This window comes from Mixophyes fleayi, chromosome 2 (genome assembly GCF_038048845.1).
Source record: "Mixophyes fleayi isolate aMixFle1 chromosome 2, aMixFle1.hap1, whole genome shotgun sequence".
Lineage (NCBI taxonomy): Eukaryota > Metazoa > Chordata > Amphibia > Anura > Limnodynastidae > Mixophyes > Mixophyes fleayi.
In genome coordinates, this window is record NC_134403.1 from 46,625,772 (window position 1) to 46,649,026 (window position 23,255).

The window sequence follows — 23,255 nt, forward strand, 5'->3', positions numbered from 1 at the left end:
AGAGCCCTAACTAGAAATGCTTCACTATGCATACACTGGACCAACGCATGCACAGAAGAGGGTCTCTGACCACCTTTGGACCCTTAATCAAATTTTACTCTATGGTCCAGCAACACGCTATTCTGCCCCTGGTTAGAGATAAGTGTCTTTGGTTTAATGAACCATTCGCATTATTAGTTCTCATTCAATTATTTGATTCTTTTACTACTGAGTCAAAGAGAAAGCATCAATATAAAGATGTTTTAAGAAACAAAAATAAGTTTGCAATTTAACTTTTTTAAGTTATATTTAACTTTTTAATCAATTTTTTTTCTTTTATCGTCAATAGTTTTTATTAAGAAGAATCTTTAAACTTTAGTAGTACAGAAAAGAAGAGGCGAAAGGGAGGGGCAATAAAAGAGCAGGAAATAAAAGAGGGAGACAAACAATACACATTGTAACAATAGGACTTGTTGTACACGTCTTTGTAATGTAGACAGAACAAACACTAAGCCCGAGAATTAAACGTGATCCGTTTTGTGGAGGCTCATTCAGACTAAAGGGTAAAGGATCAGATATAGTATTGGGATCAGGTAGTGGTAAGCTCTCTCCATCGGTCATGTAATCATGCCAAGGGGACCATTTTTTAAACAAATTTTAAGAATTTAAAACCAGCAATTTTGGGATGTCCTGACTGTGAAACATTGAAATGAGTGGACTCTGAACTATTTCTGAATTATTTTGCTCATCGTTAGATGGAAGATGTGCCCTGGGACAAAATAGAGGCCAGCTGAGTACTTGCCCGTGTGGTTAATAAATAAAGGAAAGATCAGTGCACAAGGCAAGAGGCCTATGTGATTGTTTCATAGAGGAAGGACTGTGTTTACCATACTAGACCTAGGACTGCATTGTTCAGGGAGCAGCACAGAAATACTTTTATGCTGATTTTATTTACTTTTGCCCTTTTAAACCTTTCACTGCCAGGAAATTAGACTTAGATTGTAAAGCAATCTCAGCTGTGCCCATGCCCCACCATTTTTTTTCGCACTTTTGCGCTGCGTCCGTTTCACTGGGAATAACTTAATAATTTTTTTCCTACCCAAGCAAATTTAAACTTGTTTTTTCCAGGACACATATATATAGCTTTCTTTTGGTACCGTGGGCAAGTAAGTGTGATATTCTTGTAGATACATATACATATTTGTGTATCCGTTTTGTTTCCATAACATTAATCATTTATGTTTTTATACATTGTACCACTTTATTTGTTATGATCTTTTAGCTGGTTTAGCTATTATTAACTGTTAGCTAGTGATGCAATAACACAGGTTGGGATGTCATAAACATCGGGGGCACTGTGGCAAAGATTATCTGGGTCTTACTATGGCCAGATGGTATGTTTCATGCAGGAAACAACGATGATCATATCACTGGTGTTTCCTGCCTGTCACAGGAGGTGAACTGCGATTTGCAGGGGGAACAGCAATCTCTGAGCTTGCAGGAAGCCACCCAATTGCATAAATACACTACATTGCAAGATTGGATTATATTTCATTTTACAGAACACATTTAATATCACATTTCTATTTAATATGTATATTTAACATTTAAACTAACACAGGGGCCGGATGCAATCTGCCAGTGTACTAGTTCCATCATAATGTTATAATACATTAAAAACCTGAAGGTTAACATGTGGATTCTTTCAGAGTGAGACATGCTGGGTGTGTGGGAGGCATTGTACTCCTCTTTATGTACAATATCTGCTCTTCGCACCCACACCTACCATACATTGTGTTTATTTGTACTGAAACATAAATCATACTTGACCACAACGGTTTCGTTGAACAATAACCTTGATGTTTTCCTTCTTAATATACAATACACGGAACCAGTGTTTATGAAAGTGTCATTTGCCTTGAAGGATTATACCGGGTGACCTTGTGCTATAGTTTATGGGCTGCTTGTATTATATATTATCAATTTGCTATGTTTGTAATTGCATGTACGTACACCATGTAGCAATGTGTTATGTCACGTGAAGTATTGTAGAGTCAGATACTATAAATGAGTAAACAAAGTGTGAGGGTAGTTCCAGTTTCTGGAAGCGACAAAGGTGCTGGGAAGAGCGTATAAATGTTCCGATAGGTGAGAAAGAGGGTAATGGGGGAAAGTAGTGAAGAGAAGGATAAAGCTGAAGTGTTGGAGATGAGAAAGTGCAGGTAAGTAGGAGGTTGGATTAATGCATCCATGGGGAGATCGTGTGAGAAGGACGGAAATATGTTCTATGAGTGTAGATAAACTGTACCAGCTGAATCAGCCAGTGCAGGGCAGTGGAGGGGAAGGGGTTTAATAAGGAAGATTGTTAAGCTGGCATGACATAGGAAGTAGGTGGGTATACAAAACATTCACTAGAAAGAGAAGGGAAGTGTGGCCTTTAGACAAAACAAAGTTAAAATCATGCGGGTGAGTGACTTGAGTCATATGAGGCTTACAGAGTAACAGCCAATAGGGGCTGGAGGGGGGTGTTGATAAATCCTTATATATAAGACAGCTCGTGCAGTACCTGAGTGTTCCTGCCTCCGGATTCCTCCCTCCCATCCTTCAAGTTGGATTTGGTAAGGGTTTTAGGTTACGGTTGCAGGTTAATTGTAGTTAGGGTAGGAGAGCAGTGCAGTCGGTAAGTGTGCATATGGTGCTCAGTTCATCTGGTCATAGGTCACTACCCCCTCGGCCGGTATTTTCAGGTTTATACTGACGGTTAATAGGGGGCGTAGTCTTGCTGTTGGACAAGATTTTTAGCACCGGTCAATAGATAAGGTATGATCCTGGGTTGGTGGTACTATGGTCTGACCTTTCCACCGTTATTGGTTTTGCTGTTGCTGACTGCCCTGCTCTCGTCCGCCTTACAGTCCTCTTTAGGTTAAATTTATAATTCATTCCAACGTTAAGTTTATAATTCATTTTAATAAATCCTATTATTCATTCCAACGTTAATTTGGTGTCTGTGCCACGGTATGGTGTGAGTCGAGGGGAACTTCCACACTATGCATTTTAAGGCTTTGAGTACACCATGGAGGATACCAGAAAACGTGCACCTGAATGAGGCGGTGTGAGTTAGTGAATTATAATGGGTTGCAGGTGAAGCCAGAGACAACATAAAACTAAAGGTACCTGCTGTGATTCCCACATCACCCACTCACCAAGGTAATGCACTCGCACACCATGGGGAACAAACATGCTGACTCGCTGAACAGCAGGGCTGTCCGCCTAGGTCAAGACAGTTGGGAGGTTTGGTACGCAAAGCAGGTGCATGAGGGGGATGGTAACAGGAACGTGTTGGATTTTGTCCTCTTGTAGCAGTGCTCATCTCCTCTTTAACGCCGGTACCACTCTAACTATACTACACACACTTGTAACAAACACACACTTCGAAGAAACACACACTGAACACTAGGGGCCTTTCTCATTATGGAATGTAAATGCAGATACGTGCCATATTTTGCATACATAGATTATACACATGCCCAGAACTGGATTAAATGCCAGTGAACGCAACATCCAATTCATATTTGAGCGCAAAAGTACCCTTAGTACAGCCTCCAATTTTAAGGGCAGAACGGGGAGGGGACTGGGCGTATGCACGTCGTCAATGTACAATAAGGGAGTACTAAGCTCAAACACACAGCAACATCTGATTTAAACTGTAGATACATATTTTTCTGTCCTATCATTTGCTCCAGATCAGGTATAAGTACCTGTCTGTCTGTGTGTTACTCAGTATTGTTTTTATTAATGTGTTTGTTCCCAATTGTAAAGCGCTACTGAAATAAATGATGAGGACTACTAATGGCGACGATCACGTATGCATGCTAGAGCATGTCTTTGCAATAAGGAGCTATTGTAGAAATATATATTAGACATTAATAATATCCTAATAAATGTATTCTTTTTATATTTTATCATTAACTATATTATAACAGGTGACATTAATAGTTTTGTTTTCTTTGCGTTCTTTTGGGACTTTATACTCTGCATATGTATTCGACATATCATGGAGTGTATTGTCTGCTAGAGCACAGCTAGACCCGTATTCAATATGCAATACGTTCATTTTGCGTTACTTAGTGAATTAGGCCCTAGATCAGGCCTGTCCAACCTGCGGCCCTCCAGGTGTTGTGAAACTACAAGCCCCAGCATGCTTTGCCGGTAGACAACCAGTTGATAGCTGGAAGGGCATGCTGGGACTTGTAGTTTCACAACACCTGGAGGGCCGCAGGTTGGACAGGCCTGCCCTAGACCCTCACAGTAACTGCAGCAGGCAATGCTCATTGATTATTTCTATATGACATCATTCCTTTTTTTTTTTTTTTTTTACTTTATGGATAATAGGATTCTAGATAACAGATCCCGTATTATACTTTATTTATATAGGTTGGTCTAGCCCAATAATATATACATATATGTTTATTGTTGTTTGCTTTGTCTTTATTGCAAGGATGTCAAAATCACTGTTAGTGCTGTATAAATGAAAACAATTACTGTGCAATCCCATCCTTACATCCTATACATATAGTCAAGAAAATAGGAATTCTCGATGTTATCTTATTCATTACATTATTAGCACTCAGATGAACAGAACATACATAACATGACACCTACATTAAACAGCACAGGCCCAGCAGCATAATGGTGGCTTTTATGTAAAGAAGACTGTGTTCTGATGCCTCATTAATACAAGGCACTTTTTTTTAACACATATAATCCATTTAGTGCTATCAAGACCATCTGTAAATTATGGTGACCTTGTTTTTAGTTAGTTACTCAAATTAAATCTACAAATAATATTCTTGCTATACTATGTAACAGAAAATAAGCCTCTTGTGTTATAATAATACAGTAATAACACCCTTTAGTTACTATTTCTGAAGTTATAGAATCTATTCATCAAAATAAAATGAAAAGCTTTTTGTGTTCTTTGTAAGGGCACATTTACATAAACACGCAAAGCAAGACAGAAACAATAAGAGCGTCCTATGAGTCAGGAGTTAAATTATACAATTATTATACAAGAATGTTCCATTAAAAATGTCATTATGAACAATCCATTCCCTTACCCAAATCTTTCCCTTCCATAGTGAGAGCACTACACTGCTGAGCTGCATTGGAAGCTATGGGGTTATTGGAATATTCACATCATGGCCACAATATTAGAACATTCACAGGGCTAGAGCAACATGTAGCCAATCAGAGCATTGCAATGTTGACAGGACTAGACTAATTAAGAGCCAATCAGAATGTTTGCAATACATAAGCTGATATTTCTGGCTAGTAAAAGGCTTCTTAACTATAGTCCACATGAATATGTGCTCAGTATTCTATTTAATGCTCATTTTTGTTTAACATCAAAATGTCAACTGAAGCAAGCCTCAAATTTACCCTAGACGTGAGAAAAACTGCCCGCATATCCTGTTTTCCTCAAGCAATTGGGTATAGCCCATTGTGACAATATAAAGGGAAAGTCAGACTCCTATTTAGAAAACACAAGGATAGGCTACCAACACACGCTTGGAATAACCAAGTAATATTACTGGCTTTAAACCCCCAGCTGGGACTCAAATTGCAAAGGCAGTACCAGACCCTATAGTCTCTCAACATTTGGCAGACCCACTCCTGCTACCTGGATCTACTAGAAATGACATGGCGGAGCAGCTTTTCTCAATTCTCACGTCCATCAGCCGGACAGAAACCTTGATGCCCAAGCCTCTACTTATCCATCAAAAACTTAAGCTCTCCCCAGACACGGCCTTCAATTCCTTCACATTATCCCACACTCTTAAGCATATTAGCTCAGATGGGACTGTATGTGTTGGCCTGACACTAGCTAAGGCACTTGGAGATAAGCTGGACCAGGTAGGGCATGGTGAATTTATCCCTCCCTATACAACCCACTATAGTGGGACTGGGATGGATATCTGGTGGCAATAAGACAACTAATGCAGGAACAAAGGGTCATGATAAGACAATGAGGTTTTCTGCATAGATGTGCTGAAAATTTTGTGGTGGATTTTGTGCTTTAATTCCAGTGTACAGATGAAAGCCTATGGGGGAAGGGGGGGATATATGAGTAAAGAGGATGGCTGAACATTCTGGCACACATTGGAAACGATCGGGCACCTTTGGTGTCAGATTGGACTAAAATCAACATGGGAAAACAATTTCTGGCTTATGATTCGTACAAAGGGGTTCCAACCTTCATTGCCAGCACCAGAGACCTGGGAATCATTAAGACAACAATACATGTTAAAGATACAGGCCGCCACTGCTCTGCATCAATGTAACCTTTTCAAATACAAAACCATGTTTCCTAGCCCCTCCACCACGAACTTCATGGAGGACCTGCTGATCATGGGACCCCCACACATGTAAGATGAACTTTGTATTTTATTAAACAGTAGTACAAGTGCATTCCACCCACAACTACATTTTGCATGTTCTCCTTTAGTATCATTTAGTTCTAGGGGTGTGTATTTTAATTGGTCCCTGTCCTTAGGGAAATGGTCTTTTACATTGCTCCTCATTGACAGTGTTCCCTCAGAATGCTGTACATACTATAGTACACATTATAATAATAGGTCTTTTGGGAATGTTGCTGTTTTGAGGGCAGAGGCACCTTATAAAAAGAAGGAATGGTATCCGAACCTCCACTCAACATGAAGGATATTGATGGCTTGTCCTACGGTGAGGGTTCGAGGGACTGAGAAAATATGGAATAGGTTCACCGACTAATTTGTTTCCCAAGGTTTGCAGGATGAGAAACGTAGATACTCATTACTTCCAAGCACAAAATTTAAACAGAAAGTAATTGAACCTACACCCAGGACATGATTAGTATTGCCAACTGCAAGACATTAGAAGCCCTTCACTGCACCAAAGCTGATATAAAGGAAGGTGCCTGTACCCAAGACCACCCACACGAATAGTTTCCTTAAAATTCCATCTATTCATTAATAATGTCACTTGTGGTCTAGAGAGGGTATGGGTTTTTTTTTTTTGTTTTTTTTTTTAAAGGGAAGAGCGGACGTTCCTTTAGCGACTTTTTACAGCCATGTTGTCGTGAGCAATGATTGCAATTTCCTACACACTGAAGCAACATTTGCGGGGCATGTAACGATATACCAAAGACATTAGCATGAAGGGGCAGAGCTTTCGCTATAAACACCCAAAACCGCATAAAAAGAGAAGGCAACACTGTCTCTTCATTCATTCCTGTTTGTAAACCTACAATGGCTATAAGTAGTACAACAGCCAACAAGCAACAGTACTTTTACTGCTTGCTGTAGCAAGAAGGACATCAGACATCACAAATTTACATACACACGCCCCCCCAGGTCGAGGAAGTATCGGAGGATTGTCGTGGATCGGTCGAAAGTTTATACACACTACAGAACGGAAACGAGATTGGTACGAAAATATTAAACGGTACGACCAACCAAATGAGGCGACAATCGTCCATTTGGGTAGACTTTCGACCATCGTGTCACTAAACACACTGACCCGACTTTTGAACGAGCAGTCGTATGTCGGCTGATTGAGCCGATTATTGGACGAAAACCGTGTAGTGTGTACCCAGCTTTAGTATTTAGAGTGTGTTTCTTTGAAGTGTGTGTTTGTTACAAGCGTGTTAGTGTGTAGTATAGTTAGAGTTGTACAGGAGTTAAACAGGAGGTGAGCACTGGTACAAGAGGACAAAATCCAACACGTTTCTGTTATCGGCCACCTCATGCACCTGCTTTGCATACCAAACCTCCCAGCTGTCCTGACATAGACGGACAGTCCTGCTGCTCAGCAATTTCGGCATGTTTGTTTAAGGGTATTTTTTTATAATGGGCCTGGCTTGTCTTACATTGATGGACTTTTTAATACTGAGAATACCGTGTCCTCAACAAAGTGCAATAATTCTGTTATACATATTGGACAGCATATATGAAGACTACAAATAACTGTGTAGAAAAGATGATGTCTACCTGTCATTTGTCTAGTACACCTTAGGACATCTCAGATTGGTTGCTATGTGCAACACCACGTTTTCTTCACAGGGATCTGTGGAACATTTTTCATAAATATCCCTCATTGAATTAAACATTGAAAGAACCTTGTGGTCTTTAAACTATGTAATGTGCTGCCACAAAAGGCACCGACTAACAACTCTGTTCAAATAATTTGATTTCTGAATGAGGAATGCAGCAGAGTTTTTAGTACAATTATTATGGATAATATTAGGGCTCTGCAGATGCAAATGCATCTTGCTGCTACCTGCTCATCTTCAATTAAACTGTCATATGAACGACAGCTCAGACAGACATGAAATGCTGCGCTATTATCTCCCAGACACGTGTCACTTAACGCTCCTTCTTTAAAAGTCTTAGATTGTCTGGGTAAAAAGAAATCAGAGACTTATTTAATTATAAAATTATTGTGACTTCTACCCCAGTTTCTAAAGCAGTGCAGGCTAACCTGTGACACTCCAGGTGTTGTGAAACTACAAGTCCCAGCATGCTTTGCCAATATATAGCAGCTTATTCCTGGAAGGGTATGCTGGGACTTGTAGTTTCACAACACCTGGAGTGTCACAGGTTAGCAAACACTGTTCTAAGGAAAGGAAGATTAATGTTATGCTTATTGAAAGACACATTTCAAAAGTTCTTTTTATTCTCTTGCAGCACAAATGTATAAACAAAACAAAACAAACCAACAACAAAAAAAAAGGATTATAGTAATAACTGTTCGAACAACGAGTAAAGTTAGGAAGATTTTCAGGCAATGCTACCCAGGAAAATATTCAAATATACCACTCAGAAAAAAAAAGGGGCTTCTGGGAAATGCGCCACACACACACATACACTGGATTTTTAGGCAGAGGACTCTGCTGACACAGAACACCCACGAGCAGACAGATCTGTTTCAGCCTGCCGTGATCTCATCAGTGCAGAATAGGTGGTTCTGGTCTGTACTATGAGTGCTGTATAAGCAACGGTGACTCCCTGCCTTTTCCTACTGCATGCTTTATTTTTATTAAGAACAGAAAAGATATATATATATATATATATATATATATGTATGTATGTATGTGTGTGTGTGTGTGTGTCGGCTTTATTCCCTTCACTTTAATTTAGAAATATAGTATATAAATCTCGATATACGGTTAATAAATATACTTTACCCTTTATTTAATTAGAAAGTGTACATAGTATTATATACCACTGTTTTGTGGTCTATAGCTTTTCATCATGGACTATGTCACTTTAAGAGCAGCAACAGGAAAGATCACACCAACACTCCTAGACAATCAAGAAATGAGTCTCACTTCATCACACAAATAAAGGAGAATAATTTGTTTTATTACCTGTCATTGACAATTCACCATGAATTTTGAGGACACATTTTGCAATTTTTCGTATTCCAGATGTTGCATTAATTGAACATAAACCCACTGGTCTGCAGCAGTACAGCTAATGTGATGGTTCTATAACTTTCCTTGACAAAAATACTTGTATTAGTTGATGATGAAATGAACAGTTATGAGTTCCAAATGAGGGCTTATGCATAGTTTTAATATTACATTTCCAGTCCAGTATTTCAAGACAGGTCAGAGTTCCACAATAAAACAGGATATTTTTAAGGAATAAGATGCCACAAAATATAAATTTTTTGAGATCAAACATAGAATAACATTTTGACACTTTAACAAAAAGGAAAAATAAAATAAAAGGTACTGTGAGGCTACGCCATGACATACAGCAGTAATAGCTGGCCTCCAATATGCTTGTAGCTGCTTAACCATTTCTCCCACAATGCACAATGGAATGTGCTGTCCAGCAACTGCTGACCTATTGAAGGTTGCCCACCACCCTGATCATCCAACAGGAGGTAGAACACAAGGCACAGTACATACACCCCCTCTGGAAGTCACCACATACATTGACTTTACATTCACCCTTAGAGTGCCATGTTAGAATCCTCAACAAAGGCACCATTGGTTCCACTTGGTTCTTCTTCAATGGCTGTGGTGTTGGGTCAAGTCCATTATTGATGGAGTGGGTTTGGCTATTGACAAATTAAGATTACAGAGGAACATTGAAAAAATTTTATTTCTCATTTCAAAACACACGTTTTATTCTTTTTAATTTGGCACCTCAAGATTATAAAAAATAACGAAATAACTCTTCTTTACTCCAGCATTGCTAATCACTACATAATGCCCAACTAACACTAAGTTTAATAATCAGTCCTATAACAATGTCTGCTGTATGCCCTGAGGCAGATTTAGTTGGCTCCAGCAAAATGTCTCCAGTAATAGAGACAGGGTGGCAAAAGTAACTTGAATGGCCGGGATAATATGTGCCCCAACAGTGGTGACCCAGGGGTCCCAGAAAATCACCCTGTGGGATGGGACCCCCACCATGACTAGTAAGGCACTATTTTACCCGCTCTTTTCTTAGTTGCACTTGCTCTACCGTCCCGGCCTCATGCTGGGTGGGACAAAGTTTTACTGACACAGCTAAAGGTTGGGATTGTACCCACATCACTATTTAGTTATTTCACCTCCTGGTTTTGTCATTTTCATTTGAATCTTTTCCTTATGGATTTAGAAGGTGTGTTATGCCCTGATGGGGTCTGGCCCCAACATCTACAGAAATGATGTGTCTCTGAGGCTCACTCTTTCCTAAATCGCCTAAATCCTCCCATCATGGGAGGGGGCAAAGATTTTATTCCCTTGGTAAAGTCTTGGTAGATCCCAGGGTATAAGGGACCCCACGAGACTTACAATGAAGGGTTGTTGGAATGTCCTTGCCTCTTAAAGGTCATTAAGAGTCAAGGATCGCTTCCTGTTTTGAGGAGGGCCTGTTTCAGCCACAATCCAGGTGTACATTCTTTGTGTTTTTCACACTTTTTTTTCCTCTGCTGTTACTGATCCTGGGGATGGTAAAACTAATTTTGGTCTCTTTTAAATAGAACTGTTACAGCATTAAATGACAGGTAATAATTGTATTCAATCGTCCATATACCTACAATCCTATAAGAAATAGCCCTTGACTATTACAATGAGGACCTTTCACACAAATGAACATACACTGGAAAATAATGGTCATGTCATATTACAAACAAACACATATAACATGTCATGACCTAAGTCAGAGTGAATGCTGCCATCTTTACAGTTCCATGGTGATAAATCATTGGCTGTATGTTGTGTTAGAGAGGACCTGCTCTGCAGTTATCAATACACTGCCAGACAAAAAAAACAAAAACAGGTCTTGTTTACAGCTACAGAGATAAAACAGATGGCCCGGATAATGGATTCTGTGCGTACCATGTATGATGCTGTAGACTAATTATTCTTTTAAGGCGATACATTTTATATTGCTTTAGGACAGTGCTAGGACAACTCATGCGTTATTTGTACAACAGCTGACAGACAGAAAATGAAGACAGACTAACATTAGCAGAATATATATTAATAGAACGTAAATGTACTGTTGAATGTCCTGTAAGCGTGAGGTACAATGTACCAAAATAAATGTATTCCCATTATTGGAATATGCAGTGTTAAAGTGAATCAGTCACCTCTACACAAACTGGAGGCAGCCATTTTCTCAGTGAATTGATAGGTTGTATTTCTCATGACTATTGTGTCACCTTACAAAATGGCTGCCTCCGCTGTGGGTAAACAACAGGGACAAAAACAAACAAAATCACTGAAATGCAAAATAAAAGAAATAATAATCATGTCCTTCCTTCATTAAAGCACTGTTAAATGACTGCATGTCACCATGGTACATTTTCCTTGCCATGTTGCTGTCAGACTGTGCATCAGCCATTTTCTCCCTCCCCTATTGCTAATGTTATTCAGCCAGCATATGCTGCGGTAGTTAGCTCTGGCGTTGATAGCAATTATTTTGGCTTTTTTTGGTAGTGAAGGAAAGCATCAGGTACATTTTCATTATAATGCAGACTGTAAACATGTACTTTTAATCTTATGGAAAAATAAATAAAAACTTAAAAACAGATGAAAACATGTATAATCTATCTTCAATGGGAAAATCTATTTTCCAATGAAAACAACACACAAATGTGGTTAGAATGGAGATTTGTCACTTAAACAGCCAGCTAAAATTCAGAATAACCATGTTACTGTTGAATGAATCCAGGAATATGTAAATGGTCCTTAGTCTGTCCATGTAAAGTGCTGACTCCACAGCTCAATGACAAATCACTCACGGAATTGATCTCAGCCACATTGAACTGATTTGGCCGTTTGTTGGTTCCGGACAACCATCATATTACATGCAGTGGATCAATATATCACACACACATCCTGATGCAGATGTGATTTACTAATGCATTACAAAAAAACAAAAAACCGTTTATACAATAATTTTTTGGGGTGGAAAATTAATTGTTTATATCCCCCATATGGAATGATGATGCTGTAAACAGAAAAAAACAAACAAACAAAAAAAAACACCCTCAAAATGACAGTATTGGCAAACCAATGTTCCCCTGGAGATCTGTAGCCAGGTCATTCATACATATTGCTGCCTCCTTGGACAATTGGAAATAAACGTGAACAAAACAAAGCAGCATCTTTAGTTAAACAAGCGTCAGACATCTACACCACAGTTTTCCGTACGGTTAATGAATTTAAAAAAAATAAATGAAATGGCACAGTATTTACATACAACGCTCTGCAACACTCACACTCATCCAATGAGTTTCAAGTTTTGTAGTGCAAATGATTCCCTTTAACAAGTTTTCAAATGGAGTTCAGAAACGGTATTGCTAGCAGACCTGGCTTACCATACTTCACCCTTACGGAGAAATAACTAGCGGTCCATGTGACCAAGTCGGCTGCTCTTGGATTACACAGACAAAGGAGTTTGTGATATGCATTAAGGAGATATCTGTGTGTTCCGTATATGTTGAAATAATCTGCAATTTACAGCCAAATGAACTGACCTTCCTAGAACACTACAGGCTGTTGCGTAACAATACAGCTACATAACTATGATATAAAACATCCGCTGTAATAGGGACATGTTAAGCACACTCCAGCATTAGCAGTAGATGGAAAAAAGCTCATATACTCAACTAGGAGGACCTGGTTAAATGTGTTATATTTATAGTACTGTTGACTTCCATACCTAAATAAGTAATATTCACGAGTTAGAATACTTTACTATGTTGAGCAACTTATGAGTCCTGCTTAACATATCAATCATGTATTTAACGTCCTTAAAAGAATCAGTCTAAACCTAAAGGCTTTAAAATAGCTGCTGACAAGATTTTACCTTCATTCCATGTAGCCAAAAAGCCAAACGCAGGCTGCACGTTCTCTAATCTCTCACTTTCATGTAAACGAACATTATGCTATGTAATATACAGGATATAAGCCATGTGCTAGAAGGGTTTTAACAAACACCGAAGGCACTTCCAGTATTGTCGACTTTTAACTAACTCTCATTTTTGCAACTCCAAATTCCAGGCTGACAATGGAGGGCTCAGCTTTAGACACCTCCTCTGAGTAGTCAGTATAACGGTTGTCTTCTGTGGTGCTGCCCTCTATTGTTCGAATGGGGTCCTGCAGAGGGTGAAGAGCTTGGTCCTTCTTATAACAGGGAGACTCCTTGAGATTTGGTGGCTCTGTGGTAGGGGAACTGATACAGTGGTTGTCTGCATAGTCTCCTTCCTTCTTAAGATTGCTGATTTTCTGTAGAAGGAAACAAACTGGGAAGGTTATCTTCACTAGAAAGATGACAACGGAAGCGCTCCTGTGGAGACAGTGATTTGCTGGCTGGAACAGTATTTCTCCACTTGGAGTCCTTGACATTACTTAACTGAGAATGCAGACTATCAGTTCACTAGGAAGTTAGCGATATCCCTGGTTCATACAGAACTGATAGCCAGTAGCCACTCACGTTTATCTATAAATCGCACCTTCACTGACTGTACAACTGTTTCCACAGAAAAAGAATGGCTGTGAATTAAGCCGCAGTTCAAAATAAAATAAATCAATAAAAATACATATTGTACATCTTTAAAATAATAATCCAGATAAATAATATAAATCCCCCTTACCAGCTGGAATTGTTTCAGTTCATCCTCCAAGCCTTCGTTTTCAGCAGCCATCTTTAAAAGTAGGTTGGCAACCGACTGTCTAGGGTGCAGTGTCAAGTCAAACTGTTGGTACATGTTCCTCCAAAATCTGTCCACAAATGACAATGCTGAAGTAAACAAAACATCCAGGTAAAGACCACGTGGAAAGCACTATATGGAAGAAAAATGGACTTACTTGAAGTTGAAGTGGATGGTGTTTGGTTCCAGAATGGGAAGGGTCTTTAAGGAGTTTAGATCAAATACGGGATTCTGATACTTGCTCTGCTCGCTCAGAAGATGAGCCCACAATGAATACGTCTTCTCTTTTAATCTGTATAAAAAAGGACATTCGGGCTAATTAATTTTAAGGGGTTTTGCACTTTAAATATGAATTTCACTAAATCCTCTTATTTCCCAATAATAGTATTTCGCTAGAATGCAATATACCCACTATTGTGTGTATTTAACAAGGTCCTGGCCCTACATATAGCCAGAGCATCTGTGGTTTACCTTCAGTGGTGTTTGAAATCTCTCCGTAGCAGGGGGGATCCATCACAGTGGGTCTAACTGAAAGCCTTAGAACCGTTGTGTTGGATCTGCTACACAGTGAGCTGAGCAGCACTGAAAGTGATCTGCAAAGGATCTGGCTATATGTAATTATCTTATATTTATAAGGCACCACAAAAGGTCCACAGTGCTGAACATGACATATACAGAAAGCAGTGATCTATTACACTTTACATTATACATGAAGAAAAAATACAAAGGCCAGACATAGTGAATAAAAAACAGGGCTGGGGAAGCTGGCCAAGAGGTACAGAGAGTGATGGAATAGTAGGAGGAGAACACAAGGAAAGAGGACCTTGCTCATGAGAGCTTACGTCTTAAAGGAAAGGGAGAGACACCAATAGCGTGGTATCGACTGGGGAAGTGGGGGTGAAAGCTGAGACAAAGACGTTAGGAGGAGAGCTGCTAGACTGAGTAAAGAAATGAGGGCTCGTTTGAAGCCTTTTGTGAGTAGAGGCTAACCTGATTTAATTCTGTAGGCCACGGGAAGTCAATGTAGTGACTGACAGAGAGGGACGACAGTGTGTGTGGCAGGAGAGAAAGATAAGACGGGCAGCAGCATTGAAGAGCGGTAAGGTGAGAGTCAGGTAGGCCAGAGAGAAGGAGATTACATACAGAGATCCCCAGCACACTGCTATAGCCAGCAACAGATCTGCTATTTCTACTGTAGATAAAAATGCAAAAGTCTCAGTTGCACACATTTGCAAATGTATGTTAAAGCCACCCACCTCTCCACGGCGCTTTTGCTAATAGGGTGGGGTCCTAACTCTAAACAATGAGAGTCCCATATATTTGGGCCATACATATGTGTTTTTAAATTGAGAGCTAACTTACCAAAGAGGTACCCCAGAAGCCTCCAAATAGCAATCCAATGTCAGCACTCCCCCTCAGCTACTGACACCAACATGCCTCTCAGAAAAATAAAGAAATGGAAGTTGCTCAATCAATTTATAGGCTATAGCAGGTGCGTGAAAGGGTGGGGTTATCCTAAAAGGAACAAACATAGGAGGCATGTTGGTGTCAGTAGCTGAGGGGGAGTGCGGACATTGGATTGCTATTTGGAGGCTTCTGGGGTACCTCTTTGGTAAGTTAGCTCTCAATTTAAAAACACATATGTATAGCCCAAATATATGGGACTCTCATTGTTTAGAGTTAGGACCACCCTATTAGCAAAAGCACCGTGGAGAGGCGGGTGGCTTTAACATACATTTGCAAATGTGTGCAACTGAGACTTTTGCATTTTTATCTACAGTAGAAATAGCGATGTGTTGCTGGCTATAGCAGTGTGCTGGGGATCTCTGTATGTTTGTTCCTTTTAGGATAACCCCACCCTTTCACGCACCTGCTATAGCCTACAAATTGACTAAGCAACTTCCATTTCTATATTAGAAGATTACAGTAATCAAGGCAAGAGATTAGAAGTGAATTAGTAAGAGTTTTGGTGGCTTCCATGGTGAGAAAGGGCATATCTTGGATATATTCAGGATTTTGAGAGAAACAGAATACGAGGTTTAAAGGAGAAGGAGGAGTTGATGATGACCCCTAGGCATCGGACTTGAGGGAAAGAATGAAGGGTATTATTTATAGAAAGAGAGAGGGGGAAGGAGAGGGAGCCCTGGCAGGGGCGGGGGGGGGGGGGGGGGGGGGGGGGAGGACGATTAGTTCAGTCTTGAAAATATTGAGTGTAAGAATGTGCTGGGACATCCAAAATGAGATGGCCTTGAGACAGCAGGAGACATGAGGACATAAGGGAAGGTGGGAGGACAGGTGATTAAAGATAGATTTGGGTACCATCAGCAAAGAGGTGGATCTGGAGGCCGAAGGAGCAGATGAGGACACCAAGGGAGGAGGTGTAGAAGGAGAAAAGCAGGGGGCCAAGAACGGAACCTTGGGGAACTCCACCAGGTAATGGAAGAGTAGGGGATATGCAGTCATGTGTAGAGACTGAAAAGGAGTGGTTGGTGATGTAAGAAGAAAACTAGGAGAGGACAGTGTTACAGACGCCAACAGATTTAAGATTTTGCAACAGTAGGGAGTGGTCGACGGTACTTAAGGCAGCAGAGGGATCGAGAAGGATAAGAAGGGAGAAGTGTCCTTTGGATCTAGTGGAGAGAAGGTCATTAATGACCTTAGTGAGGGCAGTTTCAGTGGAGTGGAGGGAGCAAAAACTGGATTGGAGTGGGTCAAGGAGTGAGTGAGGATAGACAAAATAGATGAGATGATTGTAGAGAACTCGTTTAAAAAGTTTGGAGGCAAAAGGAAGGAGGGAGATAAGGCGATAATTAGACAGGCAAGGTAAACGGATGGATTTTTGGGTATAGGGGAGATTAGAGCATGTTTAAAGGAGGAGGTGAAGGTTCCAGAGGAGAGGGATAAGTTGATGAGGTGGGCAAGGTGGGAGCAGTCTTTAAGGGAGAGGGCGCAAAGGAGGTGGGAGGGGGTCATGTGGGCAAGTAGAGTGGGTTGAGGAGAGAAGGGTTCTGACTTTATCAGCAGTGAAGGAAGAGAAGGAGGGTGGGTCAGGAAGTGCGGGTGAAGGGAGGAAGGAATGGAGACAGCATCCACAGAGGATGGTGGGAGGGGGGACAAAGCGGGTAGGGAGGGGCAAAAAGGGACTGATGGAAGGAGATATCAAGACATATTGACTCAATATTGGTGGTGTAGTGGGTAGCAAAGTCGATAGCAGAGAGCTGGGAGTAGGGAAGTGGATAGGAGGGAGTTGAAGGTGACAAAAAGGTGACTGCAGTTGAAGGATTGGGAGGAAATGAGAGCCTTTAAAGTAGGGCTGTTTAGAGAGTGATACGACAGAACTGTATGAGTCAAGTATGAACTTTAAGTGAAGGAAGTCAGCATGCTTGTGTGACTTTCACCAGAGCTGTTCTGAACTACAGGAGCATTTTTGAAGAGAACAATAAGTTTGGAGTGCTACGGTTGAGCTGACAAAGCTTGATGGTAATAGCTGGGGCGACAGTGGGCAGTGGTAAGGGTGTGATTACAGAACGGAGATGGTCTCATTGGGACAAGAAAGAGTGGTTATGTGGTAGAGAAGTGAGACCAGGGAGGAGGAGAATGTGATAGGTCAATGGTGTAAAATTTATGCCTAGTAAGATATATTTTAGGGGCTAGGGAAGATGAGAGGGGTTGAAGGATCTAGAGATAGACAGATCATGGATAGAAGCCAATTTGTTACAGAATAACCTGGCATTCCAGCAACCACAGGATAGAGGAAGAGAGGGAAGAGCAGAGAGGTAGATGAGGTTGTTGAGGTTGCGGGACTGCATGGATGTGTATGATTTTAAGTGAGGGGCGTGATAGGGAAAGAGGGTTGGAATTGGACAAGAAACAGAACTAGGAGAGGACCTGTCAGTGGGCCAGGCCAGGGAGGAAGGGGAGCATCAGGTGGGAAAGTAGTGAAGATGGGGCTGATTTGGGTGGCATGGATGGGAGAACGAGATGCAGGAGAAGGAAGGAGTGATGTGAGGGAATAGATTTCCTTAAGGTGTAGGTAGAAATAGAAGCAGAGAGAAGAGCAGTGAAGGGAAGGTAATGGGAACACAGTTAGATAAACAAAAAAGTGAGTGAAGGGGGAGAGACTACAGAGGTAGCACGAGAGAAAAGTGGAAGTGAAGAGGTAATAGTGTCAGCAAGGGAATGGAAAGTAGTTAGGAAGTGGAGATGAGGTATGGGTGAGTAAAAGACAGTTAGATTTGACAGTGGCATTTGGCAGGAGTGGAGAGGGCCTATTTAACATTAAATAAAATGGAAGATAGACTAAGGAGGCCTTGTATGATCAGTGGAGAAAGGGGAGCTGGTAACCAGTTAGAGAGTCAGAGTAAGTGGAGCAGCAAGTGTGCTTTGAAGGTGGGAGTAGAAGCAACAGCATAAGTGAAACTAACAAGTCATAATAAAACTGCAGCTGTAAGAATCAAGGTGAGAAACAGATGAGCAGAGAGTGTCCAGGCCGTGCACAAGGCAGGTGCATGAGGTGAAGGATAAATGGACTCACAGGTGATTGTTAAATGTTGTCCTCATCTAACAGTGTTTCCAGGTAGAATGTTCCCCTCTTGTTCCCTTCTTGTGTAACTCTTACTATGCTATATAAATTTGTCTATACACTTGTACAAATCCACACTTAAGCTGGGTACACACTACAGAACATTTCTCACAGTGCAATATCTTTAACGATTTTACAACAACGACTGAAAGTCAATTCATGTGTACACACTTACACGATTTACCTTCAGATCTGTGCTTTTCAGCTGTCATAACCATCTGCTATAAGGATTGTGACTCTGTACAGTCTATGGCGGTCTGTCTACAGTGCTGTTCATGAGTGCATACATTTACCCAACATGGTTTATAGTGATTTTTAGTCCAGTTATAAAATCAAATGAAACAATACCAGGTAGCTTTCCCTCCGGGAATTGAGGGGGAGGACCCTCTGCCGCCGCCCATGGTGAATGTTACAAGTTGGGGAATGAACGCCCCAGATTTGCCTTACCCCCATTCAAGAGGAGTTTTTTCCTTTTATCTTTTATCTAAAACATGATGGTGGGAGCATACACACTAATGCAATATCGGGCTTTACAGTAGTTTATCGTGTGATTGGCACTATAATTTGGGTGAAAAACCTGTAGTGTGTACCTAGCTTTAGAATAAATACACACTGGCTAAATACATAGACACTGGCTAACACAGCCTACCAAGGCTGCCACAGTCTTGTGGTTAATTAGTGTCACAGAGTCATCTGATCACTTTCTTGAAATAACCCCCACTAATCACACACTACATAGTAATAAAACAAATTGTTAGAGGAGTAAAGCTAGGTACACACTACAGTGTTTTCAGCCAATTATCGGGTCAATCAGACGATAAAACAACTAATTGGCCCGATATCACAGTAGTGTGTACCCTGAAACAATGAACTATGATTATCGCTCCAAAGCACGTGAAATCGTTGATCAAGATTTTCAAACGGACTTGAAAATCTTGTTTAGCAATGGAACGATTTCATTCCAATTCTGCAGTGTGTATGCATTCATGTCCAGGATCTCCATAGAGTTTACAGAGTCACAATTTTTTCAGCCGATGGTTATGACAGATGAAGAGCACAGATCTGAAGGTGAATATTGTAAAACGTGCATAATGTGTACACATATATTGGCATGCTGGTCGGGACATTTTTTTTTTTAATCAGCCGTTGGTAAAATCGTTTTAGATAACATATTGGGAGAAAATTTCAGCACTGTTGTTCTAGTCTAAGCATACCATATACTTAAAAGACAAAACTGCACATCTGATCAATTTAAAGATAGCTGGTGCAGGAGTGGTGTGAAATATTTACTGCTAAATACAACATACATTTGTGTGAGCCCCCACCAAAGTACTATTACTGGGGATGGATGGGATGGAGTGAAATTCATATTAAATGGAGAATTCCACTCAGTTTCAAAAGGCAAGTTAATGTATTTTTCTTCTGTTTTATCGATTTATAATTACTGTTGGTGCAGGGCAAATTTCTCTCTGAAGAGCATTACACGGCAGTTACACTAGAAATAAATCAATAGTGTCCGGGCTCCAGTGGAAGGAAACTAATATTTCTCCATCATCCACTCTGAGGGACTCTGCTACCATGGGGTTGTCTGAGGGCACTTGGAGTTGGCACTTAAATAGTTAACAACTAAACTTGCTGCTGACTCCTCCCCTCTGCAACCCCATAGACCTCAGTTTTGTTTAAGTGCCCAAGCAGTTGGGCTGTGTTTAGTACTGCCCGGCAGAACTTGCTGTTCAGATTAGATTTTATTATTGTTTAGTTCTTATTTTAGCGAGTGTTAGGTGGGGATAAGTATTTGCTAACATTTTTCCTCTTAGGTCTTTAATGGAACAATGTTTTTTTTTTTTGTTTAAAAAAAAAAGAAAAAAAAAAAAAGGATAAAGAACAAGAGGAATTTACTAGTACCGCGGGCAGTGACAGCGCTATGCCACTGTCACAACGGGTCCGGCGCTGCCACGGGCAGAGAGCGCCACACTTCGTTTGAGGACCTGCCATATTGGGAGATACCAAGTCCCCCGCCTTGGATCTCTCAATCTCTCAGAGCCCGATGATACGCTGTAGGAGCGGGAGATATTACCGAGTGGGCAGCGGTACAGGAATTAACAAAGTAGTGTGGCAGCATGTGTTCATAGAGACTCTCTTCTGTGTGTGTGTGTGTGTGTGTGAAGCATCGGACAGCAGGGAGTAAGTGTGAGACTCTCTGGCTGTCAGTGGTATGCTACGAAGTGGGAGATATTCACGCCTTTTCCTCTCATCGCAGTCAGACTACAGGAGCACCTCAGAGAGTACTTCTGCTGCTGGCTTCTCCCCTCAATTCCTCCTAGTGTCAGCTAAGTACGCCATAGGGCAGCGGTACAGGAATTAACAAAGTAGTGTGGCAGCATGTGTTCATAGAGACTCTCTTCTGTGTGTGTGTGTGTGTGTGTGTGTGTAGCATCGGACAGCAGGGAGTAAGTGTGAGACTCTCTGGCTGTCAGTGGTATGCTACGAAGTGGGAGATATTCACGCCTTTTCCTCTCATCGCAGTCGGACTACAGGAGCACCTCAGAGAGTACTTCTGCTGCTGGCTTCTCCCCTCAATTCCTCCTAGTGTCAGCTAAGTACGCCATAGGGGATATATTGAAATTATTTTGTATGTCTCAACAACTACATAATCCGGCATCTTTCAGCTAGCTCATTTTCTAGCTTTTTTTCAAGATGGGTTAGAGACAGGTCTTAGGTTAAGTTCCCTGAAGGTTCAAGTTTCGGCACTTTCTATTTTCTTCCAACGCCAATTAGGTTCCCTGCCTGATGTTTGTACTTTTCTTCTTGTAGTGCTGCATGTTCAGCCTCCCCATGTTCCTCCGTTGGCTCTGTGGGATTTTAACCTGGTTCTTAATGTCCTTCAGCGGCCTCCTTTCGAATCTCTGGAGTCGGCTGACCTCAGATTTCTGACTTGGAAAATGGTATTTCTGTTGGCCATTGCTTCTGCAAGAAGAGTTCAGAACTAGGGGCCTTGTCCTGTAGAGTTCCTTATTTAGTATTTCATGAGGATAGAACGGTCTTCAGGACCGTACCTTCCTTTTTGCCAAAGCTGGTTTCAGGTTCCATATAAACCAGGTGATAGTGCTTCTGGCCTTTTGGGAAGGGGTGCCCTCTTCTGGGCCTACTTCTTCTTCTGTTAGTCTGGACATGGTCAGAGCCTTGAAGGTTTATGTGGAAAGAATTTCTGCTTGTCGGAGGACTGACTCTCTTTTTGTGCTGTACAATTCCTCTAAGAGAGAGTGTCCAGCCCCCAAGCAAACTACTGCTCATTGGATTAGGTCTGTTATTAAGCACGCCTATGTGAGTATGAATCGGGCTGTGCCTCGGGTTCTCTCGGCGCACTCTACCCGTGCAATGGGGGCGTCCTGGGCTGCTCGTCACGGGGGCTTCTGCAGATCAACTGTGTAGGGCGGCTACCTGGTCCTCTGTCCATACCTTTACACGGTTTTACCAGTTCAACATTTTTGCGTCTTTGGATGCCAGTTTTGGCCGAAGTGTTTTACGGACTGGTACACCAGATCATTCCCTCCCTTAGGGGGCTACTTTAGAAGGTCCCCATGGTAGCAGTGACCCCCAGAGTGGATGTTGGAGAAAAGAGGATTTTTGTACTTACGTTAAATCTCTTTCTCCGAGTCCATCTGGGGGACACTGCGTTCCCTCCCTTTTGCTGTTCTACTGCTTGATTAGATTTGTGCCCTTTTCTCTTGGGACTTTAGTATTACTGAGGTCTATGGGGCTGCAGGGGGGGGGGGGGGGGAGTCAGCAGCGGCCAGTAGTATCCACATCATTTGGCATGGGCCGCAGGGCTCTAATTGGCCTGGAGCAGCGACCTATTAGATGCTAGCAGCACATCCCTGACACTGCTGGGCAGCTCTGCCGCGGCTGGCAAAGCAGGACAGCTCTGCCTAACCTCACCCTTATGAGTCATTCAGTTGTGTGCGAGTACAATCCACTTGGCTATGATGGATTAAACAAGATCACTTCTTGGCTTTTCCCAGTATCTTATGCCCGTTACATCACTGGTTCTAGTTACTGGATTGACTGCGTTCTTATAAATATTGGCACAGCTCTAGAAAATGGCTGCCTCCGTGTGCCTTAGTGATATCACTATTTGCTAGTAAATTCAGCCCATAAAATGGCTGCTTGATTTAGCTGACAATATGGCTGTTTCCATTGTTTGTACGGGTGTATTTTAGACCCAAGATTTTATGTAAGAAATTAACCCTAACCCTGATTTTGTCATTTATGCAATAGTAATGTTCTTTAAATTCACAGAATATGACAAGAGGCGATGCTTTCATTTTCCCATAATTGTCTAATTAGGCAAAAAAGTAGGCTTGTGTTCCCCAGGCTATGGTGACCTTAATCTGAGACTTTTGCTTAATCCATCCAGAAATGCATTATTTTACCACATTGACCCAATTAGTGACGATTACCAAATCACAAATTGACGGAGCATTAATCTGTCTAAACA

At 41.3% G+C, this 23,255-nt stretch overlaps 1 protein-coding gene across 1 annotated transcript in view; it reads right to left on the reverse strand.

Moving 5' to 3' along the window:
- Positions 1 to 9,359: 9,359 nt before the first annotated feature.
- Positions 9,360 to 23,255, reverse strand: part of MTMR6 (myotubularin related protein 6) — a 52,455-nt gene continuing 38,559 nt past the window's right edge. Inside the window, exons 12-14 of the mRNA XM_075198913.1 lie at positions 14,333 to 14,467; positions 14,119 to 14,245; positions 9,360 to 13,750 (exon numbers count right to left, since the gene is read on the reverse strand). Of these exons, the coding sequence (XP_075055014.1) occupies positions 13,490 to 13,750; positions 14,119 to 14,245; positions 14,333 to 14,467 (523 nt within the window). The 3' untranslated portion in view covers positions 9,360 to 13,489. The remainder of the gene's footprint in view (positions 13,751 to 14,118; positions 14,246 to 14,332; positions 14,468 to 23,255) is intronic.